The 25,534-nt window shown below is 44.3% G+C and overlaps 1 protein-coding gene across 1 annotated transcript in view; it reads left to right on the forward strand.

The window, feature by feature from the left end:
• The window catches only part of tnikb (TRAF2 and NCK interacting kinase b), a 40,240-nt gene that overhangs the window by 7,190 nt on the left and 7,516 nt on the right, over nt 1-25,534 (forward strand). Inside the window, 28 exon segments of the mRNA XM_069706877.1 lie at nt 6,039-6,095; nt 6,316-6,441; nt 6,544-6,654; nt 7,409-7,499; nt 7,631-7,761; nt 8,713-8,767; nt 8,991-9,069; nt 9,444-9,619; nt 9,715-9,781; nt 9,916-10,114; nt 10,451-10,567; nt 11,698-11,784; nt 12,782-12,979; nt 14,172-14,291; nt 14,294-14,476; nt 16,089-16,253; nt 16,756-16,995; nt 17,304-17,410; nt 17,566-17,681; nt 17,863-17,954; nt 18,140-18,163; nt 20,361-20,542; nt 21,293-21,407; nt 23,118-23,223; nt 24,183-24,359; nt 24,539-24,682; nt 24,905-25,039; nt 25,230-25,330. Of these exon segments, the coding sequence (XP_069562978.1) occupies nt 6,039-6,095; nt 6,316-6,441; nt 6,544-6,654; nt 7,409-7,499; nt 7,631-7,761; nt 8,713-8,767; nt 8,991-9,069; nt 9,444-9,619; nt 9,715-9,781; nt 9,916-10,114; nt 10,451-10,567; nt 11,698-11,784; nt 12,782-12,979; nt 14,172-14,291; nt 14,294-14,476; nt 16,089-16,253; nt 16,756-16,995; nt 17,304-17,410; nt 17,566-17,681; nt 17,863-17,954; nt 18,140-18,163; nt 20,361-20,542; nt 21,293-21,407; nt 23,118-23,223; nt 24,183-24,359; nt 24,539-24,682; nt 24,905-25,039; nt 25,230-25,330 (3,501 nt within the window).

Genomic DNA, 25,534 nt, shown 5'->3' on the forward strand with positions numbered 1-25,534 from the left:
ATCAGTGGAAAATACAGCTTTTTAGATCAAATGACTTGAGATCAGACTTACAGCACAACAAACACTGAATATGAGCAGATATTTATTTATTTTAGCACATTGAAAACATGAAGGAAGAGAATAAATCCCTGATTGAAGTGGAAATGACTTTATACTGGTGGAAAAATGTTGATTTAGCAGATTTAACCTGCTCGACTATCTAAATCAACAGAAGATGAATAACATTTATTGACAATTGAAAGCTGTCTGGAAGTCTAACAGTTCTAGTTCGAAGACACATTAATAAAATACATCTTCTTCAGCCTTAAAGTGGATGTTTTACAGTTAAATGTAACTCAGATAAAGTAAAAGATGGTCAGCAGAGATAGTTACCTGAATTAAATCAAATGATCCTCCAGAGAAAGCACCAGATGGTTCAGTCATACTAAAAACAAATCAAAATCTTAATCCAAGATTATTTTACTGTTACATGCTCAGTTTTTGCAGTGTAGGAATTTCTGTTCAGAAACGACACACGTTGGAGTATCGATGGTTACACCTGCACAAAATATCAAAATCCATTAAAATATCAACTTGACCTGCTGAGCTTGCAGTCGACGTCTCCTCCAGACTGTGTTAGAAGTTAATCAGAAATAATTGATATGAAGCTTTTCCATTTCCTCTATAATTAGCGCAGTTACATCATTCCCTTCCTGGAAGCTGCATAAGAATTTTTAATGACTGCTTTCTAAGAAATTACAACAGAGGTCATGAAATAAAGGAGTGAAAACATTAACAAAAAATAGTAAATTTACTCATTTTCCAGTTCAGATTGGAAACATTTGTTGAACTGAAGCAGAATCTTCTTCATTCGTCCTCCCTGCCAACACCTCCCAGCAGCTTTTGGCTTGTTTTGTCCTCCCCGGGGGGCTGCAGACGTCCCCCCCCCCCCCCCCTCCTGCCTCCATGTCTCAGCCATCCGTTAGATAGTGAGGAAATATCTGCTGTCAGAGAGCTTTAAAGCATGAAAGATGTGCTGAAAGTTTGAGAGTGTGGAGCAGCTGAGGGTTTGACCAGCTTCCCCGGATCTGATCCATCACAAAGTGCTTTTTATTCAATCTGTGATGTGGATGGAGGCTCCTGCAGGCTCTCTCTGCGTATCTCCTGTCACCGACAACACGGTGAGATCCACTTTTATTTTATTTACTCGGCAGGTGAAACGAGGATCCTCTCCTGAAACGGCTCCTGATTCAGAGCGTTAATGCCATAACTTCAACTGTATTTAATGAAACCACCACACGTGTGTCTGTGACGCAGATCCTGGTTTAAAACCCCTCGTTCACGTCTGGTCTGCGTCAGACTGCCAGCAGCTGGAGGGCTTTTTATTCTGAATCGCCAACGGAAGTGTTTGATTGTGACTTCCTGGCAATAAAGGTTTCAGTAAGACTTTATACATTTATTTATAGGTTACAGAGATTTCATTGTGTGAAAAAGGAACCAATAAAATGCTGCCTGGTTCCTGCAGGAACTTCAGTGTAGGAAGAAAACAAGAGTGCATTAAACAAAAGGGCACTTAAGAGGAAATAAGAAATAAAAATCACTGCACTTCATTTAAAGTATTTATGTAACTGGGTAACAAAAATAGATGTTTTTATGGTGTCATACTGACTAATTACTCACATATCTTATTTCTGCTCAATGCAAAGTACATGATGTAGTTTCACTCATTTACAAATGTACGAATTCAGTCCCTCCGGGACATCGTAACCTTGGAAACGCAGTAATTAATGCAAAATCAAGCAATGTTTGCAGCAGCTTGAAATTTTGCAGAATTCCTGCAATTTTTTACGTCAAATATTTTGTCAATAGAAACTGAAAGTATTACAGCATAAAATAAGTCCAATAAAACTCAATTTATTAACCAAAATAACTCCTCATTTACGATGGGCTCTGCTCTGCTCCCTCCTCTCATCTTCAAAACAAAAGAAACCAGAACAACTGGAAGCTGAAATTTCCCACAGCACCATGAAGGTGTTCCAGGAGACGGCGTCTTAAACTGAGCACTGTTATTCCTGTTTGGTCTCGATGCTCCGTGAGACGGCAGGACTTTAAGCCCCGCCTCCGGCTGTGGCCGATCTGAGCAGTTACAAACACGTTAGCCTTCGGACACGAAGTTGGTTTTATTCTTACTCTGACATTTATTCTCTCTTTCATAGAGATAAACTGTCAACTGAGATTTTGAAATTTGACTACCTCATATTACTGTGAAAGCAGAAATCGTATCCAGTTTATTGTGTCAATATCCAGATTTTTGCCATTTTTGTGTTTTAATATCCAGAATTCTTTCTTTCTTTTTTTTTTCTAGCTTAAAATCCAGATTTTTAACACTTTTTTTTTTTTAGTTAATATCCGGATTTTTGACATTTCTGTTATTTGATATCCTCAACACAAGCTGTGAAACTCTGTTTTAACTCACACACTTCCCATTTATTTTTCCTGGAAGAGGGAGCAGGCTTTGACAAAAAATTCCTGGCAATACTGGAGTTTTGATTCCCGGCATTGAACCACAGCGATTACAGCAGAAATGATTCATACAACAAGATAAGAGTTCAGATCACAGGCCGGATTATAAAGTCTTACTAATCTATTTTTTTTTCCAAGAACTGAACAGCAGAGAATTAAAATCATAAAATGAGGATCTTTTGATAAATATTCTTTGTATGAAACCTGATGTTTGCTGCAGAACTACTCGTGTTCTCGGTTCAGTAGCACGTCACGTTTCTCTAAAATTTGTTTACAACAAGACGTTGTTGTTGTTTGAGCGTTCGGGATGGAAACTCGCTGGTGTCTGTCTCAATGTGTCGAGGCTTGTGTTCAGGGAGGAATGTGAGGCTTGTCTGAACGCGGGACATCAGGTGTGTTTTTACGCCTCAGGCTGCTTCAAAAGGATATTCTGCCCGATTCTATCTCCCATCTTCTTCCTCCTCCTCCTCCTCCTCCTCATCTGCCACCTCCCTCTGTTCCCGCTCTGCTGCTATCTTTATCCCTGCGTGTGCATGTGCGTGCATGTGTGTGTGTGTGTGTGCGTGCATGTGTGTGTGTGTGTGTGTGTGTGTGTGTGTATTCAGGTGCTGTTTCAGTGCAGCTTCCTCTGCCACAATCTCTACAACACACACACACACACACACACACACACACACACACACACACACACACACACACACACACACACACACACACACACACACACACACACCGGGAGCTCCACGTCACCTTTGGGAGATCGTCTGGCCGGCCGTTGGTGTCGGAGGAAGAGAGATATGAAAACAAAGAGGCTCTCTGAGAGACAATCTCTCCTCCTCTCATCTCCCCGTGCTTTATCTGCCTCGCCCTTTTTATTGCTCCGTCGCCGTGGATCGCTGCCAGTTCGTCCCGCAACCACGGCAACGCCTCGCACACTTAACCCGAGGTCCGAGAAGCCGGTTTTAACGGACTCGTGCGGATTGAAACTTCGCTGGGTGAATCCCAGCTTCCCCTCCGATCTGGAGCGCTGGAGCTGTGATCACCTGCAGCGCTGCCGTGTTTCCCAACAACTCCCCTCACACGCTCTTATTTCATTCAAAGCTTCCTAACTTGGATGATATCCTCCGTCTGAGGGAAATGTTAAAATCATCTTTTCTGTCTGCGCCTTTGTATTTCCCGCGTGACGTTAATGCTAGCTTGATAAACTGTTAGCCTCTGTGGCTTCGGGACGCCGTCCACGCTGGCGTTGCCTAGCGACGGTGTTTTTGCGACTTTACCACTTGAACGCCGAGGACAGGACATCCCGCGCTGTAACCACGTGCTCAACGCAGCGACGTTCTTTAAACAGGAAACCCATCTTGCTGTTGCCGGTGCACCATCGTGCTGCAGCTTTTGGTTTGTGTTGTTGTCCAACAACAGCGACGTGCTGCTTCCTCCTGACGTCTGTGATTACGTCGTGATCATAACTTAGATTTTATATTTTAATCGCACTTTGGACCAAAAAGCATTTTTCCTGCACAAATACTGGAAAATGATTGTCTGTAAATTGTTATGTTGTCCTGCGAATATGATATTCTCTTATTTTATTTCATTCATGTGTGCAGAGAGCCGACAGGAAGTCGGTTAGCTCGGCCGCCTGAGAACAAATAATCAGGCTGCTTCCAGATCATTTCACTCTCATGAAGAAAAACTATGAAAGTGTGACACCTATTTTTTTGAGTTATTGACGGTACAAAAGGCCGAGTTATCATTACCTGGCAGCACTGAGAGAAAGTGAAGGAGTTGGGGATGTAAAAGAGGAAACAGAAAAGGAGATGCAAACACAGACAGACAGACAGACAGACAGACAGACAGACAGACATTCAGGAAGACAGACAGACGATCAGATGTGAAAAAGAACAGGAGAGTTTCCTTCCTGAGGTGGTTTCAGCCCGTCCAATACATTCAGTGTCTGATGCAACGCTGAGTAACCAAGGCGCTGTGTGTGTGTGTGTGTGTGTGTGTGTGTGTGTGTGTGTGTGTGTGTGTGTGTGTGTGTGTGTGTGTGTGTGTGTGTGTGTGTGTGTGTGTGTGTGTGTGTGTGTGTGAGAATCTGAGCCGCTCACATGTGCAAGTGACCCAGTGTGCGAAATATCATGGCCTCTTAACACACACACTGCCGTCACTTTGCCTCCTCCAACCCCCAATTCGTTGCCCTCACTGTCAGGCCTGTTGCTTAGTTACCACAAGGAAATGATGGTGTGTGTGTGTGTGTGTCCAGGTGGTTGAATTTTCACTTTCTCGGTGTAACAGCTGCAGTGACAGCGACCTCAGAGTTCAGAGGAGATATTAACATCAGCCGATCATTTGAACTCAAAGTTCTCCTACTGCCTTAAAAATGGAAGTTAAGGGACTGTGGAGGTCTATATAGGTCTGTAGAGGTCTATATAGGTCTGTAGAGGTATATAGAGGTCTGTAGAGGTATATAGAGGTCTATAGAGGTCTATGAAGGTCTATGGAGGTCTGTAGAAGTCTGTAGCGGTCTATAGAGGTCTGTAGAGGTCTATGGAGGTCTGTAGAGGTCTATGGAGGTCTATGGAGGTCTGTAGAGGTCTATGGAGGTCTGTAGAGGTCTAGAGATCTGTAGAGGTCTATAGAGGTCTGTGGAGGTCTGTAGAGGTCTATGGAGGTCTGTAGAGGTCAATAGAGGTCTGTGGAGGTCTGTAAACGTCTATAGAGGTCTGTGGAGGTCTGTAGGAGGTCTACAGAGGTCTGTAGAGGTCAATAGAGGTCTGTGGAGGTCTGTAAACGTCTATGGAGGTCTGTAGAGGTCTGTTTAAGTCTATAGAGGTCTGTATAAGTCTATAGAGGTCTGTAAAGGTATATAGAGGTCTGTAGAGGTCTGTAAAGGTCTGTAGAGGTCTATAGAGATATGTAGAGGTCTGTATAAGTCTATAGAGGTCTGTAGAGGTGTGTAGAAGTCTGAAGAGGTCTGTAGGGGTCTATAGAGGTCTGTAGAAGTATATAGAGGTCTATAGAGGTCTATGGAGGTGTATGGAGGTCGGTAGAGGTCTATGGAGGTCTGTAGAGGTCTATGGAGGTCTATAGAGGTCATTAGAGGTCTATGGAGGTCTGTAGAGGTCTGTAGAGGTCTTTGGAGGTCTATAGAGGTTTAGAGATCTGTAGAGGTCTATAGAGGTCTGTAGAGGTCAATAGAGGTCTGTGGAGGTCTGTAAACGTCTATAGAGGTCTGTGGAGGTCTGTAAAGGTCTGTATAAGTCTCTAAAGGTCTGTAGAGGTCTATAGAGGTCTGTGGAGGTCCGTAGAGGTCTGTATAAGTCTATAGAGGTCTGTATAAGTCTATAGAGGTCTGTAAAGGTATATAGAGGTCTGTAGAGGTCTGTAAAGGTCTGTAGAGGTCTATAGAGATATGTAGAGTTCTGTATAAGTCTATAGAGGTCTATAGAGATCCATGGCGGTCTGGAGAAGCTTGTAGAGGTCTTTAGAGGTCTGTGTTTTATCGTTATTCTCATATTCTTCTTCTTCTTCTTCTTCAGGGTCGCCATGTCAAAACCGGCCAGCTTGCTGCCATCAAGGTCATGGACGTCACAGGAGTAAGTGCCTTTTTATTTGAACTCAGCCTGTCTGAGCGGTGTGTATGTGTGTAGCGGTGTGTGTGTGTGTGTAGCGGTGTGTGTGTGTGTGTGTGTGTGTGTGTGTGTGTGTGTGTGTGTGTGTGTGTGTGTGTGTGTGTGTGTGTGTGTGTGTGTGTGTGTGTGTGTGTGTGTGTGTGTGTTAGCATGATGCTGCATCTCTGTGTCTGCGCTGCTTCAGGATGAGGAGGAGGAGATTAAAGCGGAGATCAACATGCTGAAGAAGTACAGCCACCACAGGAACATCGCCACCTACTACGGAGCCTTCGTCAAGAAGAACCCTCCGGGGATGGACGACCAGCTCTGGGTACGTTTGTGTTCATGGGTCCAGCCAGCTGTCTGCAGATGTTAAATCAGTTGAGTAAAGATGCTGTAAACACTCGATATAATACATTTTGTGTGTGTGCAGCTGGTGATGGAGTTCTGCGGCGCCGGCTCGGTGACAGATCTGATCAAGAACACCAAAGGGAACTCGCTGAAGGAGGAGTGGATCGCCTATGTCTGCAGAGAGATCCTCAGGGTGAGAAACCAAACACCGGTTCTGTGTCTGCTTTCTTATCAAGAGACGATAGTAGAAAACATCAGAGGACCCAAACACCTTCCCTGAGGAACACCCCGGGATTTTAGTATTTTTGGATTTATTTCCTGCTCCAGTATTTATTTATTTATTGGTTTATTTAACATGGACAGTGCACGTTATTAAACATTATTATAATGCGCATTACAACAATAAAACAATAACATTCAATAAAATAGAATAAACACCAGGGATTTAAGAAATAATTAAAACTTAAAGCCAAGACTATAAACATTACTGCAAATTAAAAGTGAAATTAAAGAGAAAGTTCTTTAGTTTCAAGTTTTAAAGAGAAGTTAACTTTCTGATATCCAAAGGGGCATAAAAAGGGAATAAGATGTTATCACTGGAACTTAAATGGGACACAAGAGGAACAAAAAACAAATAATAACTCAGAATTTTGAGGTAATGTCAGTAATATTTAGCCAATTATAGTCATTTTAATAAATTTTAAACAGAATACACTTTTATTGTGTTTCGATGTGTAAAAAAACAACTGAAGAGGTTAAATTGACATTTTTATCATCATTATTTTCTAAAATTAGACTCATTGGCCTTAAAAAATAGTCGACAGTAAAATCCAAACCGTGAGTTCAGGAGCTGTCCGATATGTTCTGCTCGAAGAGGTGAAGCCTGACAAATATGTTTTCCGTCATGGCGAGACGACCTTTACGACGCGTCCTCCGTCCTCCTGCAGGGTCTGACCCATCTCCACCAGCACAAGGTCATCCACCGAGACATCAAGGGCCAGAACGTCCTGCTGACGGAGAACGCAGAGGTCAAACTGGGTGAGAAGACGTAACTCTGACCTTCATCTTATTGATGGTTAGCTGCACGTCAAAAGACACCGAGCAGCTGCTGTGGGAATCGTACTGACGTGTGTGTGTGTGTGTGTGTGTGTGTGTGTGTGTGTGTGTAGTGGACTTCGGTGTGAGCGCTCAGCTGGACCGTACGGTGGGACGGAGGAACACGTTCATCGGGACGCCGTACTGGATGGCCCCGGAGGTTATCGCCTGCGATGAAAACCCGGACGCCACGTACGACTTCAAGGTATACAGGATGTGTGTTAACGTGTGTGTGTGTGTGTGTGTGTGTGTGTGTGTGTGTGTGTGTGTGTGTGTGTGTGTGTGTGTGTGTGTGTGTGTGTGTGTGTGTGTGTGTGTGTGTGTGTGTGTGTGTGTGTGTGTGTGTGTGTGTGTGGCCTTCAACATGTTACAGTACTGAACTGAAGTTTCTCTCTAGAAGTAAAGTGATGGAGGTTTGAAAGATGATGTAAAAAAAAGAGATAAATCAATATTTGGTGTGACAACTCTTTTAGAAATGGTTCTCCTCGATACACTTCCTCTTCTACCCAAGTAATCCAATGTGTAGTAACCAGACTTGGTTTCAGACTGGTTCTGAAATGGTTGTGGACCTGGTTTCAGACCTGGTTGTGGTTTTCACACTGAGCAAAAACATCAAAATAATTTCACTTTAAAAGAAAGAAAACAACATTTTTACTGTTTCTTCTTTTGTCGACCTCCACGTCTCCATTTCTCAACAAACCGCTTGTAGCCGTGAAGAAATAAAACAAACATGATGATCAGTGTTGTTTTCTGGTGAAATTCTCCGATCGTTGCAACACGACTGTCGTGTCAGAGACGCTGCTGCTGGAGTTTGTGCAGCGGTTACTGTATGAAGGGTGACGGAGACGGGCTCGACCCCCCGCGGTGAGCTTCCTCCACCATTAACTCCATCCCTCGGCTCCTCACCACGTCAACACCGACGTTTATTGGCTGAAATATGCAGCTAAAAAAAAAAGAAAAAGCTCATCACAATAAAAGTATGAAACGCTGGTACGAGCCGGACGTCTGCGTGTTCAGTGGCAGATGGGTCATTTTCCTGCTTGTATTTTTATCACTTAACGAGAACAGTGACCGGCGCAGCGTCGTGCCGACAGCCTGAAGTGTGGAGTGGGTGAACGCCGTCTGAGGATGTGAACGTTTCTCTCTCTCTCTGCAGAGTGATCTGTGGTCGCTCGGCATCACAGCCATCGAGATGGCGGAGGGAGCGCCGCGTAAGTGTGACTGCTCTGAGATCAGCTGATCGGCACAGTTCCTCTCCCACTGCAACATCTAAAACATGTCTTTTTCTCTTCCTGCCCTACTCTTCCTCCTCCTCTTGTCTCCTTCACTTTGTCATACTCTTTCCTTTCCTTTTCTTGGTTTCCTCTTGTCCTTGCTTACCCTCTCCTCTCATTTCCTCGCCCTCTGCTCTCCTTTCCTTCCTCGCCTCCTCAGCTCTTTGTGACATGCATCCAATGAGAGCGCTCTTCCTCATCCCCAGAAATCCTGCCCCGAGACTCAAGTCTAAGAAGTGGTGAGTCAGTTAACCACGCACACACACACACACACACACACACACACACACACACACACACACACACACACACACACACACACACACACACACACACACACACAAGTATTACCACCAATGTGTACAGAAAGTATCCAAAGTATAATATTACTTATTGAGCTAAATGTGTTCAATTTTGGAGCCTGAGGTTCCCAAACAGTTTTTTTGTTGCAAGTAAAGGTCCATCTCAGACTTCTTATCGGGGACATTCATACCAAGGCGTGTGTGTGTGTGTGTGTGTGTGTGTGTGTGTGTGTGTGTGTGTGTGTGTGTGTGTGTGTGTGTGTGTGTGTGTGTGTGTGTGTGTGTGTGTGTGTGTGTGTGTGTGTGGTCAGGTCGAAGAAGTTCCAGTCGTTCATAGATAGCTGTCTGGTGAAGAGTCACAGCCAGCGGCCGAGCACCGAGCAGCTCCTCAAACACCCGTTCATCAGGGACCTTCCCAACGAGCGGCAGGTCCGCATCCAGCTGAAGGACCACATCGACCGCACCAAGAAGAGGAGGGGGGAGAGGGGTGAGGATGCACCCCCGCTGACTGTAAACAGCTGTCTGATGATCAGCTGTTTTAACACATAGAAACACTGACCAGAAATCTGTTTCTTCCTTCAGATGAGACTGAGTACGAGTACAGCGGGAGTGAGGAAGAGGATGAAGAGCGGGATGTTGGGGAGCCCAGGTAGGATTTATAGTACCACCCTGATACCGCACATACAAACATTACTTTTATAATAATCTAATACAATAACGTTACGTCGTACAGACAAAAGTTTAATCCTGCCGCTAACTCGTCTCCGATTGGTCGTCCTCCAGCTCCATCATCAATATCCCCGGGGAGTCCACTCTGAGGCGGGACTTCCTGCGTCTCCAGCTGGCCAATAAGGAGCGGTCGGAGCTGATCCGGCGTCAGCAGCTGGAGCAGCAGCAGAACGAGGAGCACAAGCGCCAACTACTGGCCGAGAGGCAGAAACGCATCGAGGAGCAGAAAGAGCAGAGGCGGCGGCTGGAGGAGGTAGATAGAAGTCTTACAGTTTATTAAAGGCTCGTTCTGCCCATAAAACATAATGAAGAAATAAAAAACATTTATAAAGAAGTTTGTTATCTGCAGTCCTGAAGAGACTCATTTACACCTCAAATCTGATTATAAAAGCACTTTTCTTCCGTGCAAAATTCATCACACCTGTTTTGTTAGCACCTCAGCTCATGCAAATACCAGGGAAACACACCTGATGTGCGCACACACACACACACACACACACACACACACACACACACACACACACACACACACACACACACACACACACACAAACACACAGCTGAGGCGTTGTTGTGTTTCTGGCTACAGCAGCAGCGTCGGGAGCGAGAGATGAGGAAGCAGCAGGAGCGGGAGCAGAGGAGGAGGTACGAGGAGATGGAGCAGCTCCGGCGGGAGGAGGAGAGGAGGCACGCCGAGAGAGAGCAGGTGAGAACAACACCTGACTGACAGGTGGCAGGTGTCATCCAGAGGGGGGGGCGGGGCCTCTCCGGTCATTTGAACACACTCGCGTCACCTCTTCGGCCGGTTTCCACCTATTAAAAGCTCAATAACTTCTCATGGAAACATCACAAGAACATTTTAAACTGAACAAGACATTCAAAACAGAAAATATAAGACCAAAAAAGAAATTATTGCTCTTAAATGTACACAAGGTGAACTCGATTGTTTGGAGCATATTTTCAAACAATTTTACAATAAATGGATTATTTATGCAACACAGAGGACTGAATTACCTCAAAACTTCCAGCAAGGATGTCGCTTGTTTCCCTCAGTATACAACCTTTTATTTGTTATTGATTCATAGAATTTTATTACAGTAATTCACCCATAAAATCATGACAATAGTAACTCATCTGATTTTTATTGAGTAAAAAAGTAAGTGTCCAACTGACAGAGCAAAGTATAATTTTAAGTTTCAAAACAACAGTACATAAAGTTAACAGTATTCACAGTATCACGGTGTTACAGTATTACAGTATCACGGTGTTGCAGTATCACAGTATCACGGTATTACAGTATCACAGTGTTACAGTATTACAGTATCACGGTATTACAGTATCACGGTGTTACAGTATCACGGTATTACAGTATCACGGTGTTACAGTATTACAGTATCACGGTATTACAGTATCACGGTGTTACAGTATCACGGTGTTGCAGTATTACAGAGGAGACAGGGAGCTTTGCATCGTTAACTTTTCCTGCAGCGTAATGCTTCCTCAACACTTCTCTTCTCATATAAATTCCTGCGTCTTGCACAGCTGATTTCATTCTGATCTTTAACATCTGCATAATAAGCATGCCTGTCTGCTCTGTTAATTACGGCCCCCTGCGGCTCCTCTGCTCGTCTATTTCTGACTAAATCCCTACTTTCACACCTCTTCAATAAATCCACCTTTTGTCTGTCCTCCTCCTCTTTTTTCTTCCTCTTTTCTTCTATTTCCTGCTCTGCTGATGTCACCGGTTGCCTGGGCTCCGATTCGCTTTCCCTCTCTCCGGCTGGTCGCTCTCTGATTGGCCACGCTGCGATGCCGTCCCGGGCTCTGATTGGTTAGGAGTATATCCGTAGGCAGCTGGAGGAGGAGCAGAGGCAGCTGGAGATCCTGCAGCAGCAGCTCCTGCAGGAGCAGGCTTTACTGCTGGTAACACACACACACACACACACAGATCCAGATGTGACAGATGTGTTCGTCCTGAATAATCATATTTGTAAATACAGAACTACTAATTAAGTTATTAAATCAGGCCTGGAAGTGTCTAAATGAGCAGAGAACATTGATGACGACTTTAACTGCGGCTGATTTCATGCGACTTGATGCTCGGTGTGACACGTTCTGCTTCAGGTGGCAACAACAGCTGATCTTTGGCTTGTTTCGCCTCTTTGTTGCACACGAAATGAGTGTTAACCTCAATATGTCAGACTGTTTTATCAAAAATAAAATAAACAACTCCAAAATAAATGCTGTTTACTCACCCAGAAATATGAGTTTCTAAAAAACTATATTTCAGGCCCAAAGCAGCTGGTTTTTTTCAGTCTTAACGTACATGAAAATTTAAAAATTTTGGTGGAAACATCTGGAGCGAAGAGTCACACCTGGAATAGTGGAGGCAACACTTAAAGAGAGATCACCTTTGTTTATTAAACCGTAGACCCGAGAATTCAATAAGACAATAAAACCCAAACGATGGAAAACATTTTCAAACTGTAGTTTGTGTGGAGTCCAGAAAAGATTAAATGAACGGCCTCCAGGAAATCACAGATTTGAACAAACACACGTCATTCATGTTGGTGCTGCATAAACTCCAACACAGCCACGGTGCTGGAGACCTTCCCAGCATGCACTGGGGCAACGGATTCATTCCGGATTACGGATTGACTTACAACTAAAAGTTTTCCACTCACAACTAAAAGTTTTCCACTCACAACTAAAAGTTTTTCACTCACAACTAAAAGTTTGTGAATGGGAACAAAAAGTTTCTGACTTTCAACAAAAAGCTTTTGTCGTGTAAACAAACATTTTTGACTCCAAACAAAACGTTTTTTGTTACAATCCCCCAAAAATTTGTTTCTTGCAGAACAAAGTTTGCGTTGAACCCGTGTTCACCTGTCGCCCGTCTCCTCCGTTGTTTGGCCACCAGGAGTACAAGAGGAAGCAGATCGAGGAGCAGCGGCAGGCCGAGCGGCTGCAGAGGCAGCTGCAGCAGGAGCGGGCGTACCTGGTGTCGCTGCAGCAGCAGCAGCAGGAGCCGGCGCGGCCGCCGCAGGACAAGAAGCAGCTGTACCACTACAAGGACCAGGCGCCCGGAACCAACGACAAGCCGGCCTGGGCCAAGGAGGTAACCTGGGACACCACATCTTTACACTGACACAAAAAAAACGGGATTCTCTTCAAACAAGTGACAGAAATTTACCAAAATTGACACCCAGCAATGTGTTTCTAGATCCCGGGTTAGTTGAGTGTCTGGTTTTAAGATATTCTTAAAACAACAACAAATATATATCTTTGGGGGGAAAAAAGCACTTTGTATTGTTTTAATGGGTTAAGATAATTAAATTGCGAGGCATATTTCAAGAAATGATTCATGTTTCACCTGCAGATACAAAAAGACTTTATCAGCATTATTTAATTCAACATTTGAAGTTGAGGAATATAAAATAAAGGGACCAAAAAAAGTCCTAAACAAAGATATGACAAAAGTTCAAATCAAAATAATGTATACGAACGTTGTCACTTAAAAAAACAAATTATTTATTAAAAAATAAATGAAATACTGTAAAAAAAAAATGTGAAAAGATTGTGAACTTTCGGGGCCATTTCTTTCCCTCCTTGAAGACTGTTTAGGAACTTAAACCGCCGGCCTCCAAAACTTTTCATGAAAGATGTTTTTTACATCTCAGCAGGAACACACACACACACACACACACACACACACACACACACACACACACACACACACACACACACACACACACAACACGCGTTTCCATTGATTCTGCAGGTGACCCGGTGTGTATGAAGGTTTCTGCAACAGGAGTCTGAGACGAACTGACCGTTTTATGATTCTTTTATTTTCAGGAGAAACGACAGAACGACAATCTACATCTGATTTAATCTTTTATCCAGAGTTTCATCCCAAAAGCAGAGAAATGTGTGAATCCAACAAGTTAAAGTGAAAAAGTGTGAATTGATAATGAGGCTTTTATTTTTTTTTTTGTGCCTCCTCAGACGTGAATCTGAAACTTAGACTGAAACTCTTCGGTTGAGGTTTAAGTTTCCGTCTGCGAGCGTCCGCCTGCTGTCGTCCACGTCCTCTGTTGTTATTTCACTTCCTGTTTTGTTATTTGCCTTCCTGTCTTGTGAACGCTCATCTTCCTCTATTGTTATTTCACTTCTTTTGTTGTTATTTGACTTCCTGTCTTGTGAACACTCATCTTCCTGTGTTGTTGTTTCACTTCCTGTTTTATTGTTTCACTTCCTGTGTTGTTATTTTTACTTCCTGTCTTGTGAACGCTCACCTTGCTCTCCAGGTGATGCGTCGAGCTCAGAGCAACTCGCCTCGCGTTCCTCCCAAGAAGTACCACTCCTTCAGGGAGACGCGAGACAACAACTTCGACAACCTCCTACGGTTGCCCGGTTACAGACCCAGGCGGCCCCGCCCCCCTCCTACCCCGCCCACATCAGCCCCTCCAGAGATCACGTTCACCTGCCTCGAGTCCGCGTCACCTGCATCCCCGCCTCCGACCCCTTTCGGGGGGTCCTGATGCGGCGGCAGAGTCCCGGCCAGAGCCCCAACAGGAGGCCCGACTCGAGGGGCCGCAGCCCCGACCGCCGGGTCAGTCGGGGATCAACAGTGTGCCTCTTTAACTCGGGCTGACGCTTTAATCTCTATTAACCGTTTCACTTCTCTAACCAGGTGAACTCACTTCCTCTAACCGATGACTCCGCCTCCTTTAATTTCCCTCCTCTTCATCTCTCGGGAGGGTTTGTGACTGAACTTTTCTTTTATTGGTCCTAAAACTCAGACTAACTCCCACTTCTGGTACAAAAATGCTTTAAATCTCTATTAATGAAGCCATTAATGTTGAAGGAGGGTAAATACACTTTTGTTTTGTTTACATTCAGCGTGTCCTGGAGCTTTAGAAAACCCGCCGAATATACTTCCTTCCTTTTAGCACATTTGCAAAGCTTACTTTTCTTATAAAAATTTTTAAACCTGCATCTTTTTTCCTCCATTTACTGCTAATAATGTGAAATAGTTGATAAGAATGTGGAAGGATTTACATAAATAACAAAAAAATAAAACCCATAAAAAACAGCTTCACAGCACAACTAGTGGTCAAAAACCACAGAAAGCCCCTTTAATGGTCAATTAGAGCTTTTTTTTTTCCCAGTATTTTAATATTAGTTAGAATCAGATTCCATAACAAGGACATAAAAAAAAACACTTGAATCAGGCAGGATGAACATGGTTAACACTGAATATTTGGTGTTTTAGAGACTCAAAATGCAACATTTCACCTCAGCTCGTGCTTTAATGTCCTTAAATGAACCATCACTTTTCATCCTCCAGGTTACTGACTCCGTCTGGTGCAGCAGGTGGATCTTTTACTGCAGTGTGCTCTCTTATAATCTTGTTCACACCGCCGTGTTCTTCTGGTGATTTAGAAGAATAAAGGCGGAGAAGTCGCTCCCTTGTTGCATGCTGTGGTGTGTTTGTGTCTCTAACAGGTACTAACTTCAACATCCGGTTTCCTCTCTCAGGCTTCATATTCACTTTATTTCCAGGTTGTTATAACTAATGTTGGTTTCACACACGTCCTCACTGGACTGTTTAACCTGTTTGTGTGTTTATGTCTCCGGTAAAGTAAAACCAGCGTGTGTGTGTTTCTTCTTTAAGAAGATGCAGTAAATGCAGGTCAATGCTCCACATTTGAACTCTGCCGGTTCTCCTTAAAAAAAAAAAAAAAAAAACGTAAATCAAGGCCGTTGGAACAGTCAGCAGCACATTTAGGGCAGGTCTCCAGGTCTGCCCCCTGGTGGCCGCCGGCGGAGCGATGTAGGGCAGCTGCAGCTATATCGGTCCGCCTCCCCTCGGACATGCAGATAGGTCTACCCTCAGCTCGGCCTCCCGGGGTTTTCCCCCCTGGAAGCTTCAGAGGAGGAAATATTTCCATGTCGCACACATGCTCGATGTCCCGCTCTAAAAACAGACGAGCGGCGGGAGCTCAACCCCGTTTAGAAAACCGCTGCAGGGAGACTGAAGCTGTCAGAGAACTTTAAAAAACAACCTCTGCAGATGTAAACAAACACACACCTGCATGCCGAGTGATCGTGTGTGTGTGTGTGTGTGTGTGTGTGTGTGTGTGTGTGTGTGTGTGTGTGTGTGTGTGTGTGTGTGTGTGTGTGTGTGTGTGTGTGTGTGTGTGTGTGTGTGTGTGTGTCAGGTGGGGGAGCATTATAAGATGAACAGACAGACTTCTCCTGCGTTGCAGCATAAAGTCTCCAACCGGATCTCGGACCCGTCGCTGCCGCCGCGCTCCGAGTCCTTCAGCAGCGGCGGCATCCAGCAGGCCCGGACTCCACCCATGCACCGCTCCGTCGAACCGCAGGTGTGTGTCCCGCCTCCTCACCTGTGTGTGTGTGTGATGAATCTCTCAAGGTGTGATCACACTTCTTCTGTGTTTTAAGTTATCGATCTCCAGCAGGATTTTTTTAATTATTTTTCAGCCTTTTTTTGGAAACAATTTGTTATCGTTCACGTAAAAAGACGCTGATTCAGCAGGTTTTGGGTGGAGCTCAGCTGTGTGAATGAATGTGACTCAACACGAGGAGCTCTCCTGCGTGTGGTCGTGTGTTTTCAGAGTTGTCGCCAGGACAAAGACAACTCTGGTTTGTGAATGCGGTTGTAGTGAACGCACCCTGAGGCACGAGTCTCACCTTCCTCCTCATCACCTCCTCCTGCAACTCTTCCTCTCAACTTCCTGATCCTGATCCTGCTCTTCCTCCTCCACCTTGCCTGTTTCCTGCCTGTGTGTGTGTGTGTGTGTGTGTGTGTGTGTGTGTGTGTGTGTGTGTGTGTGTGTGTGTGTGTGTGTGTGTGTGTGTGTTCAGATGGCCCACCTGGTGCAGGTGAAGAGTCACGGGCTGTCAGGCTCCCAGTCCCTGTACGACCCCCACGGAGTGTCCTCCTCCTCGGCGTCGCCCTCCCCCTCCCGGCCTCCCATGCCCCGGCAGAACTCCGACCCCACCTCTGACACCCCTCCTCCCCCGCCCCTGTCCCGCCTGGCACCCCCCCTCGACAAGCTGGACCGCAGCTCCTGGCTGCGGCAGGACGACGACATGCCGCCCAAGGTCTCTGCATGCCTCCACCTGTGTGTGTGTGTGTGTGTGTGTGTGTGTGTGTGTGTGTGTGTGTGTGTGTGTGTGTGTGTGTGTGTGTGTGTGTGTGTGTGTGTGTGCGCTGACTTTGCTTTTTTTTTTCTGACTTCTGTTTCCGTGATATAAATGTGTTCTTGTCTTTGTGCAGGTTTTTACTTTGTATTGTATTTTGTATTTGAGTGGAAGTTGTGTTGTCGTCTGATCCCGTTGATTCTCGTCAGCTGTAAACATCAAAACGTCAAATTATTTGAAGACAGTTTTCTTGCCGTCGTGCGTTTCAGGTTCCTCAGAGGACGACCTCCATCTCTCCCGCTCTGGTCAGGAAGAACTCTCCTGGAAACGGGCCGGGCCTCGGACCGAGAGCTGGAGCTCACCTCATACGAGCAAGGTACACACACACACACACACACACACACACACACACACACACACACACACACACACACACACACACACACACACACACACACACACAGAGACACACAACACAGTTTCTACAGTATTCCGCATGAGTGAGATCGTGCATTGTCTGTGTTGCCGTAGCAACCCTGACCTGCGGAGGACTGACATTTCCATGGATACGCCACTGAAGCGGACGAGCAGCGGCAGCTCCTCCAGCTCCAGCACCCCGAGCTCCCAGGGAGGCTCCAACGAACGAGGTGAACACTCACCTGAACACAACCTCAACCGTCACCTGAACACAACCTCAACCGTCACCTGAACACAACCTCAACGTGTGTGTGTGTGTGTGTGTGTGTGTGTGTGTGTGTGTGTGTGTGTGTGTGTGTGTGTGTGTGTGTGTGTGTGTGTGTGTGTGTGTGTGTGTGTGTGTGTGTTCAGGTAATTCAGCCACAAAGACTGAAGGCTCCACACTTTCCTCCCACGAGACCAAAGACGACAACAGAGAGATGACCCGACCCAGCAGACCTGCAGTGAGTACACAGCTTACACACACACACACACACACACACACACACACACACACACACACACACACACACACACACACACACACACACACACACACACACACACTCTGACTGACTCTTCTCTCTGAACTAACCACGGTGCTGTCGGTTCTCATCCTGTCCTCCATCCTTCCACCATCGTCCTTCAGAGCTATAAGAAAGCTGTGGACGAGGTCAGTGACATTTCTCCTCCTTCACCATCTTTCTTTCTTTCTTTCTTTCTTTCTTTATTTGTTTCTTTCTTTCTTTCTTTCTTTATTTGTTTGTTTCTTTCTTTCTTTCTTCATTTCTTTGTGTCTCACACCATCTTTATTTTTCTGTCACGTTTGCACTCAATAACGATTCAGAAAGGTTAATAAATAACTTTTAAATGTCTATTTTAAGCTGCATGTAAGGAATTTCTTTCGGTCCTACTTTCAACCACCGTCTCTCATTAAATAACCGTCTCTTCTTTGCTGCTGTATCCGGCAGGAGACAGTTATTGATTGGTGATCAGTCACTTATCTCTCATCTCGCTGCCGTATGAACATATTTTTTTTTAATTCAGGCATCTCTGCTCTCATGTTTCATGTCCACACTCTCTTTCTTCCTCTTCATCGTTTCCCCCCCATCAGGAGGAGTTGGTAAGAAAACCCCGAATCCTCCCTCCAATCCCCCCCTGTCCCCTCACTTCCTGTTACTGAGTCAATCACATGCTTCGAACCACAGATATTTACACGTAGATACCTCACTGGCAGCTGTCATCTGTTCTCCTACTATTTCCTTAATAACATATTTAAGAAATACGTCCTGCATACTTCTTTTCTAAGAATATTGTGGGTTTTTTTCAGGCATTTTAAAACGTCTTTCATTTCATCATCTGGTTTAAAATTTTGGAAATTAACAAGATAACATACAAACACAATTTTTTTATTTTATTTTTTGAGTTTTAATTGCAGTTCTATTAATATTTTTTGTATGCATAATAGTTTTATTTTTTACGTTCTTACGTTAACATATAGATTTTTATTAATTATTTATTCATTTTATATAAATTTATAATTTGTATTAGGCTACAGTTAAAATCTTTGATTGTATTTTTTTATTTTCTACAGTTATTCTTGATTTTAATTACATTTCTAGTAAAATGTTTATAATGATCAAAATCTTTGTTATTTTTAAATTTTATTTAATTTCTATTACATTTCCAATTTTTTTTCAGCATTTAAATTTTGTATTCTATTTTTCAAGTGAGTTTTACCTTTATTGATTTTAATTGCATTTCTAGTAAAATATTTATAATAATTTCATATTTTGTTATTTTTATTTCTATTACATTTTTAATACAATTGTTACAATTCATAAATTTATTTTTCCACAAATTTTCCTTTTGAGCAAAAATATTTCTCTCATTTACTCTTGCAATTAACCATTATTTATAAAACTCTACTTTTACAGTGAATCAACAGGTTTGAAAACCTTCTGATGAACCAAATTTACAGTTTTGATCAACTGCAAATAAAAACAGAAACAAAATGTTGATTAAAAAAACAAAACAATGTTTTTATCATTAAACATCAAATCAAACTTAGCAGTCAAATATTTCCCACCTGTTTTTTCATCATCTAAAAGCAGCACAAATGCATGAGACGCCGGAAGAGCCGTCTCCGTATATTTATCTGTGGCTGCTCGCTGTGAGAGGCTGAATTTAAACTCCCCTGACCTTTGACCTCCCTGCACTCGTAGTCTGACTGTCCTCCTCCTCCTCCTCTCCCTGCACCGCCCTCCTGCTCGCTGCCCTCCTCGCGACAGAGCCTCTGAAATGTAAACGGACCCGACTAACAGCCTGCATGGCGGCTCAGACATCCCATAGTTCTGTGCTCTTTAAACAACGTGACTTTGGTTTTATTAAAACTACATCCAGACTGAACTGTGAAATGTCATTTAAAATGTAAATTGCTTCCACCAGAAAAATTCCTTTTTTTCCGTATCAGCGCTTTACTCGACTAATTAAACACATCGTACGATATCGATCTGAACTTTAATGAACTGCCGGTCTCGCTGCTCGCTCAGGAGTTCAGCTTCTGCCACGACGCCACATTTTGTTTCTGCAGCTGATATTCAGGCTTCAAACAGACGGACGGACGTCTTCACGTGTTCGATGAGCTGAAACCAACGCAATACCTTTAATTAAGCATGAATAGTAGTCACATATTTTTAGAATAGAAAACCAACATTTTAACGACAATAAAGCCTCTAATGACAGCTGCACACTTGTATTTATTGCATGACAAATATTCAAAGATCACGTTTCCCTGCTGGCTCGGAGGCGAACAAACAAACGGCCGAGTGAGTCGGCGAACGCTTGACGTTCGATGTCTCGTCCTCCAGGATCTGACGGCTCTGGCCAAAGAGCTGCGGGAGCTGCGGCAGGGCGAAGAAACCAGCCGCCCGCCGGTCAAAGTCACCGACTACTCGTCGTCCAGCGAAGATTCTCACAGCAGCGAGGACGAGGAGGGAGAGGGCGGGGCTAACGACGGGAGCGTGGCCGTCAGCGACATACCGCGCATCATGTGAGTAGCGGCTGTTTCCTGACGACGTTTACCCCAACGCAGAATTACTGCTGAAGTTAGAGGGACATGTGGAGCAGCTGAAGGGTGTTTAACTTCCTAAAGCTGCAATACCACCGAGGGCCACTAGGGGTAAAAAAAAAAAAAAATTTATAAAAAAAAAAAAAAAGGGCTCCGTAGACTCCCATTCAGCTTCTGTCATGAAATACAAAGTCCAAAAAATGTTTTCCACAAGTCATCATGGTGTCATTCGATAAAGTCGCTCCTTCTTATTAGTTTTCTGGCGGTCCATCTGAAAATAATCCCGTCATCAATTAGATATTGGACCTCAAAATGTGGTGTGTTTGGGGGCGTGTCCTAAATAAGCCTAAATAAGAAGGTTTTTTTTTATTTTTAAAGCAAGTTTTATTTGGAAAGACTTACTTTGTGCCAACATATCTTCAGCAGAGCTTCTGTTGACGACTTCTTTTGCCCAAAAAATGTTGGGAATTCTGCAAAATTGCTCCCACAAATATAATTATATCCTGAATATATATATATATATGTATATATGTATATGTATAAATATATATATTTAAAATCTGATACTTATTTAAAGTGTATTTATTGTAATTGTTTCATTGCTCATATTTCCCGTCTACACCCGAGAGAACAAACGGAAGGCGTCCGCTGCCTCCACACACATCCCAGCTCTTATTTTGAAGGGGCAGGTTCTGACCCGACGTTCCTGTCACGTTGACTTCTGTGTTTCAGGCCGGCAGCGAGTCAAGGTCCCAACGAGGCCTTCGGCATGATGGGAGGTCACAACGACGCGCACGGCGACTCGTACGGAAACAGCTCCCAGGACGGCACGCTGATGATGCGTGAGGTGAGTCTCAGCTCTGACCTTTGACCCCGGGGGACCGAGGCCCCGCTGACCCAACAGAACCCAACACGCGTCCTCTCACCATGGCTTTTTGTTCTGGTGTGTGTGTGTGTGTGTGTGTGTGTGTGTGTGTGTGTGTGTGTGTGTGTGTGTGTGTGTGTGTGTGTGTGTGTGTGTTTCATCATTTAAGCTTCATCTTTGATTCAGACGCTTTTCCACCCAAACAAGAGAAAATATAAAAGCAGAAATCTTGAACATTGGTGATAAGTTTGGAGGTTTGGACAGTCAAATACTGAATATTGATCTCAAGCAGCATCACAGGTGTGTCTGTGCGTCCTACATGTTTGTCTGTGTGACAATACCGTGTGAGGGAGCGCTTCTTCTCTGTGCCCACCCGCCTCGACACAAACACAGAAACAAACACACCCGCAGCCGGCAGGGCGCCCCTCCATCACCTGACCTGTCAATCACAGCCTCGCTGCACAGTAGCCCGCCCCTCTCTCTCTTTTTCCAGAAACACAGGGAACGGAGGCGGAGCTCTGCCGCCAGCAACGGTTTCCCCGGCAACGCTAATCTGTTCCCTGGCAACGCCAATCTCCCCGATTTGGTGCAGCAAAGCACCTCCCCCCTGGTCTCCCCTGGCGACGCCTCTGGGGTCCAAGTAGGTGGAGCAGCACCAAGATATTGGCCCCCCAAAAAACCTCTCCCGCCCCCCCACACCTGATCCTAACAGACCGTCACCCCACCTGCTCACCCCGCTCCCCCCCTGCTCACCCTATCACCCGCCCTCAAACCCCGTCACCAGCTGTGTGGTGCTTCGTCAGGGCGGGAAATTAGCAGCAGGAAGCTGCAGCCGGCTGCTTGTTCTCCAGTCTGCAGCAGCAGCACGTTACAGAGACCTCAGACTGTTTGTAATGTCAAAACATCCCGAAATCATCATTTCAGATGTTAGCGTTGATCAATCAATCAATCAATCTGAACTTTAAGACAAATCAGATTTCAGCAGTTAATCAAGTACCGTTAAATATATCATCATAAATAACTTAGTTTTGTGTCTCCATGAAACATAAGACATCAAATATAGTAAAAAAAAAAAATTAAAAAAAAAAAAATTTCTGAATGATTCGGTAACTCAGCACAGATGATGACTGAAACTGAAGACGAGTTTTGCACCATTTACTACAGAGTCATAAAATTACTTTATCTTTTATTTGCTGTAAAATTACAACATTAAATACACGTATTCTTTTGGGGAAAAGCTCCCCAAAAAATAAATATTTCTGGAAATAAATGCGATTAAAACATTCATTGTACGTTTCACCTCGTTGCCTTATTAAAACATAAACTGTCACGTGGCCCCTTTAATTTCCTGCCCTGTCCCGTTTAACTGCGGCTCCAGTGCTTTCCCCCCCGACAGATGCAACAAACTGGACTTCTTCCCTCCCCGCGCCACTCCGCTCGTTTGGTCCCTCTCCCTCGCTCTTTCTCTCTTTCCCTCCCTGTCTCGGTTTTCCAGCCTCTGATCCAGAAAGTGTCCTCCACGCAGGCCCACGAAATAAAGGAAACACCGAGGAGGGTTTTATTATTGAGACGAGAACAAAATAACTGGAAGAGCTGGTCCCTGAACGCACCGTTTCCTTTATTTCGATACCTGTGTGATCGAAGCGCCGACCGTCAGACGGACTGACTGATCTGTGTTTCTGTCCTCTGCAGTACGGGATGGGGAGCGGCAGCTCCAAGTCGTCCTTCATGCCGTTCGTCGATCCCCGGGTGTACGGGACGTCCCCGACCGACGACGACGACACAAACTCTGCCTCAGGTGAGAGTCCTGTTTTAAAAAAAGGCCTCAGAGTGCCGACTCGTGTTCTGGGTCTCAGGAGGAATCTGGGGACAGAAAACCAGAAAAATAAGCTTCTGCTACACAAAATTATGCAGATTTTTTTAAGTAAAACATTCTTAAAACGGAAAAAAACCTCATAAACTCTGACAAAAGGATTCTGAAGTGTTAATATATATTATATAGACTGAATTTGAAGCACTGTTTACATATAAAAGGAACATTTTGCACAAAGAAAACCACAGAAAAGCTTGTTTTTTAAATTCTATTTCCGTTTTAATTATATTTTAGGTTTGTGTCATTTTTGAAATCACAATGCTGACAAACTTTAATCCGAATGATTTATTTATGACACTTTCTGATTTATAGTTTTATTTCCACGATGTCACACTCACGTCTCACATTTTAATACCAGTTAAAGAGGTCATCGCTGATAAAAAAAAAAAAAAAACACCAGATTAAATGCGCTGACAGCGTTGTGAGGAAGTCTCCTCCAGATGTCATGATGTCGTGTAGTTGTGATGTCATATTGTTGTGATGTCGTGTTGTTGTGATGTCATATTGTTGTGATGTCGTATTGTTGTGTTGTCGTGTTGTTGTGATGTCATATTGTTGTGATGTCGTGTTGTCGTGTAGTTGTGATGTCATATTGTTGTGATGTCGTGTTGTTGTGTTGTCGTGTTGTTGTGATGTCATATTGTTGTGATGTCGTGTTGTCGTGTAGTTGTGATGTCATATTGTTGTGTTGTCGTGTTGTTGTGATGTCATATTGTTGTGATGTTGTGATGTCGTGTTGTTGTGTTGTCGTGTTGTTGTGATGTCATATTGTTGTGATGTTGTGATGTCGTGTTGTTGTGTTGTCGTGTTGTTGTGATGTCATATTGTTGTGCTGTCATATTGTTGTGATATCGTGTTGTGATGTTGTGTTGTGTCCGCTGCAGCACTTTTCGCCGACGAGCTGCTGAAGCAGGAGCAGGAGCAGGCGAGGCTCAACGAGGCGCGCAAGATCTCCGTGGTCAACGTCAACCCGACCAACATCCGGCCGCACAGCGACACGCCGGAGATCCGCAAGTACAAGAAACGCTTCAACTCCGAGATCCTGTGTGCAGCTCTGTGGGGTGAGACAACAACAACAACAACAACCTCACAGCGATGTCAATCATGTGGTGTTACAGAGGCGGCCAGAACCAGACCTTTGTGTGTGTGTGTGTGTGTGTGTGTGTGTGTGTGTGTGTGTGTGTGTGTGTGTGTGTGTGTGTGTGTGTGTGTGTGTGTGTGTGTGTGTGTGTGTGCGCAGGCGTGAACCTGCTGGTGGGGACGGAGAACGGCCTCATGCTGCTGGACCGAAGCGGTCAAGGCAAAGTTTACAACCTGATCAACCGCCGGCGCTTCCAGCAGATGGACGTCCTGGAGGGACTCAACGTCCTGGTCACCATCTCGGGTCCGTTCACGACCTTTGACCTTCCTCTGCAGCAGCTGCTTCCAACCTGTTCAGTCAGATCAACGCGGTTTTAACGGCTTAAACTGAAGCAAACACTTGTACTATTTAATGTAGAGTCGTAAACTTACTTTGTTTTTTATTTGCGTGAAACGTGAACAAACTGCAGACGTCTCGAAAACCAGAAGAATAAACTGTTTATTTTTTTCATCGTTTCCAAACCAGGGAAGAAGAACAAGCTGCGTGTTTACTACCTGTCCTGGCTGAGGAACAGGATATTACACAACGACCCCGAAGTGGAGAAGAAGCAGGGTTGGATCACCGTCGGGGAGCTGGAGGGCTGCGTGCATTACAAAGTCGGTACGAGAACACGTTTATGTGCATCGTGGGGACACGAAGCCATTAACATTTTAAAAGAAGCAGCTGTGATTTTAATCTCTAAAATCAAGTTTCTGTCCATTATAACCACATTTAAAGTTGACAGAGAACCCAGGGTTTACTGTGTTGTTGTTTTTTTTCTTCATATCTAACTTATTTTTACTTCCTGCAGTGAAATACGAGAGGATTAAATTCTTGGTGATTGCTCTGAAGAACTCGGTCGAGATCTACGCTTGGGCGCCGAAACCTTACCACAAGTTTATGGCCTTCAAGGTAACGAAGATGTGTTTGAGGTCATTCGGAAAAGACAAAAATTTGTTTGTTTATCCTTCCTGAACGAAGTAAATAGAAAAGAGAAAAATCGTAGCAGTAGTGGGTTTTAATATCATCAATTAAAATGTTAAAATTGTTCTTATTCTGTATTTTTTAAAAGGAACGACCAAAGTTGTCAAATTGACATTTATGGTGTATTGATTG

This window comes from Brachyistius frenatus, unplaced genomic scaffold (assembly GCF_029030835.1).
Source record: "Brachyistius frenatus isolate BFR_SWC_R1_liver_20210118 unplaced genomic scaffold, ASM2903083v1 Contig_65, whole genome shotgun sequence".
Classification (NCBI taxonomy): domain Eukaryota; kingdom Metazoa; phylum Chordata; class Actinopteri; family Embiotocidae; genus Brachyistius; species Brachyistius frenatus.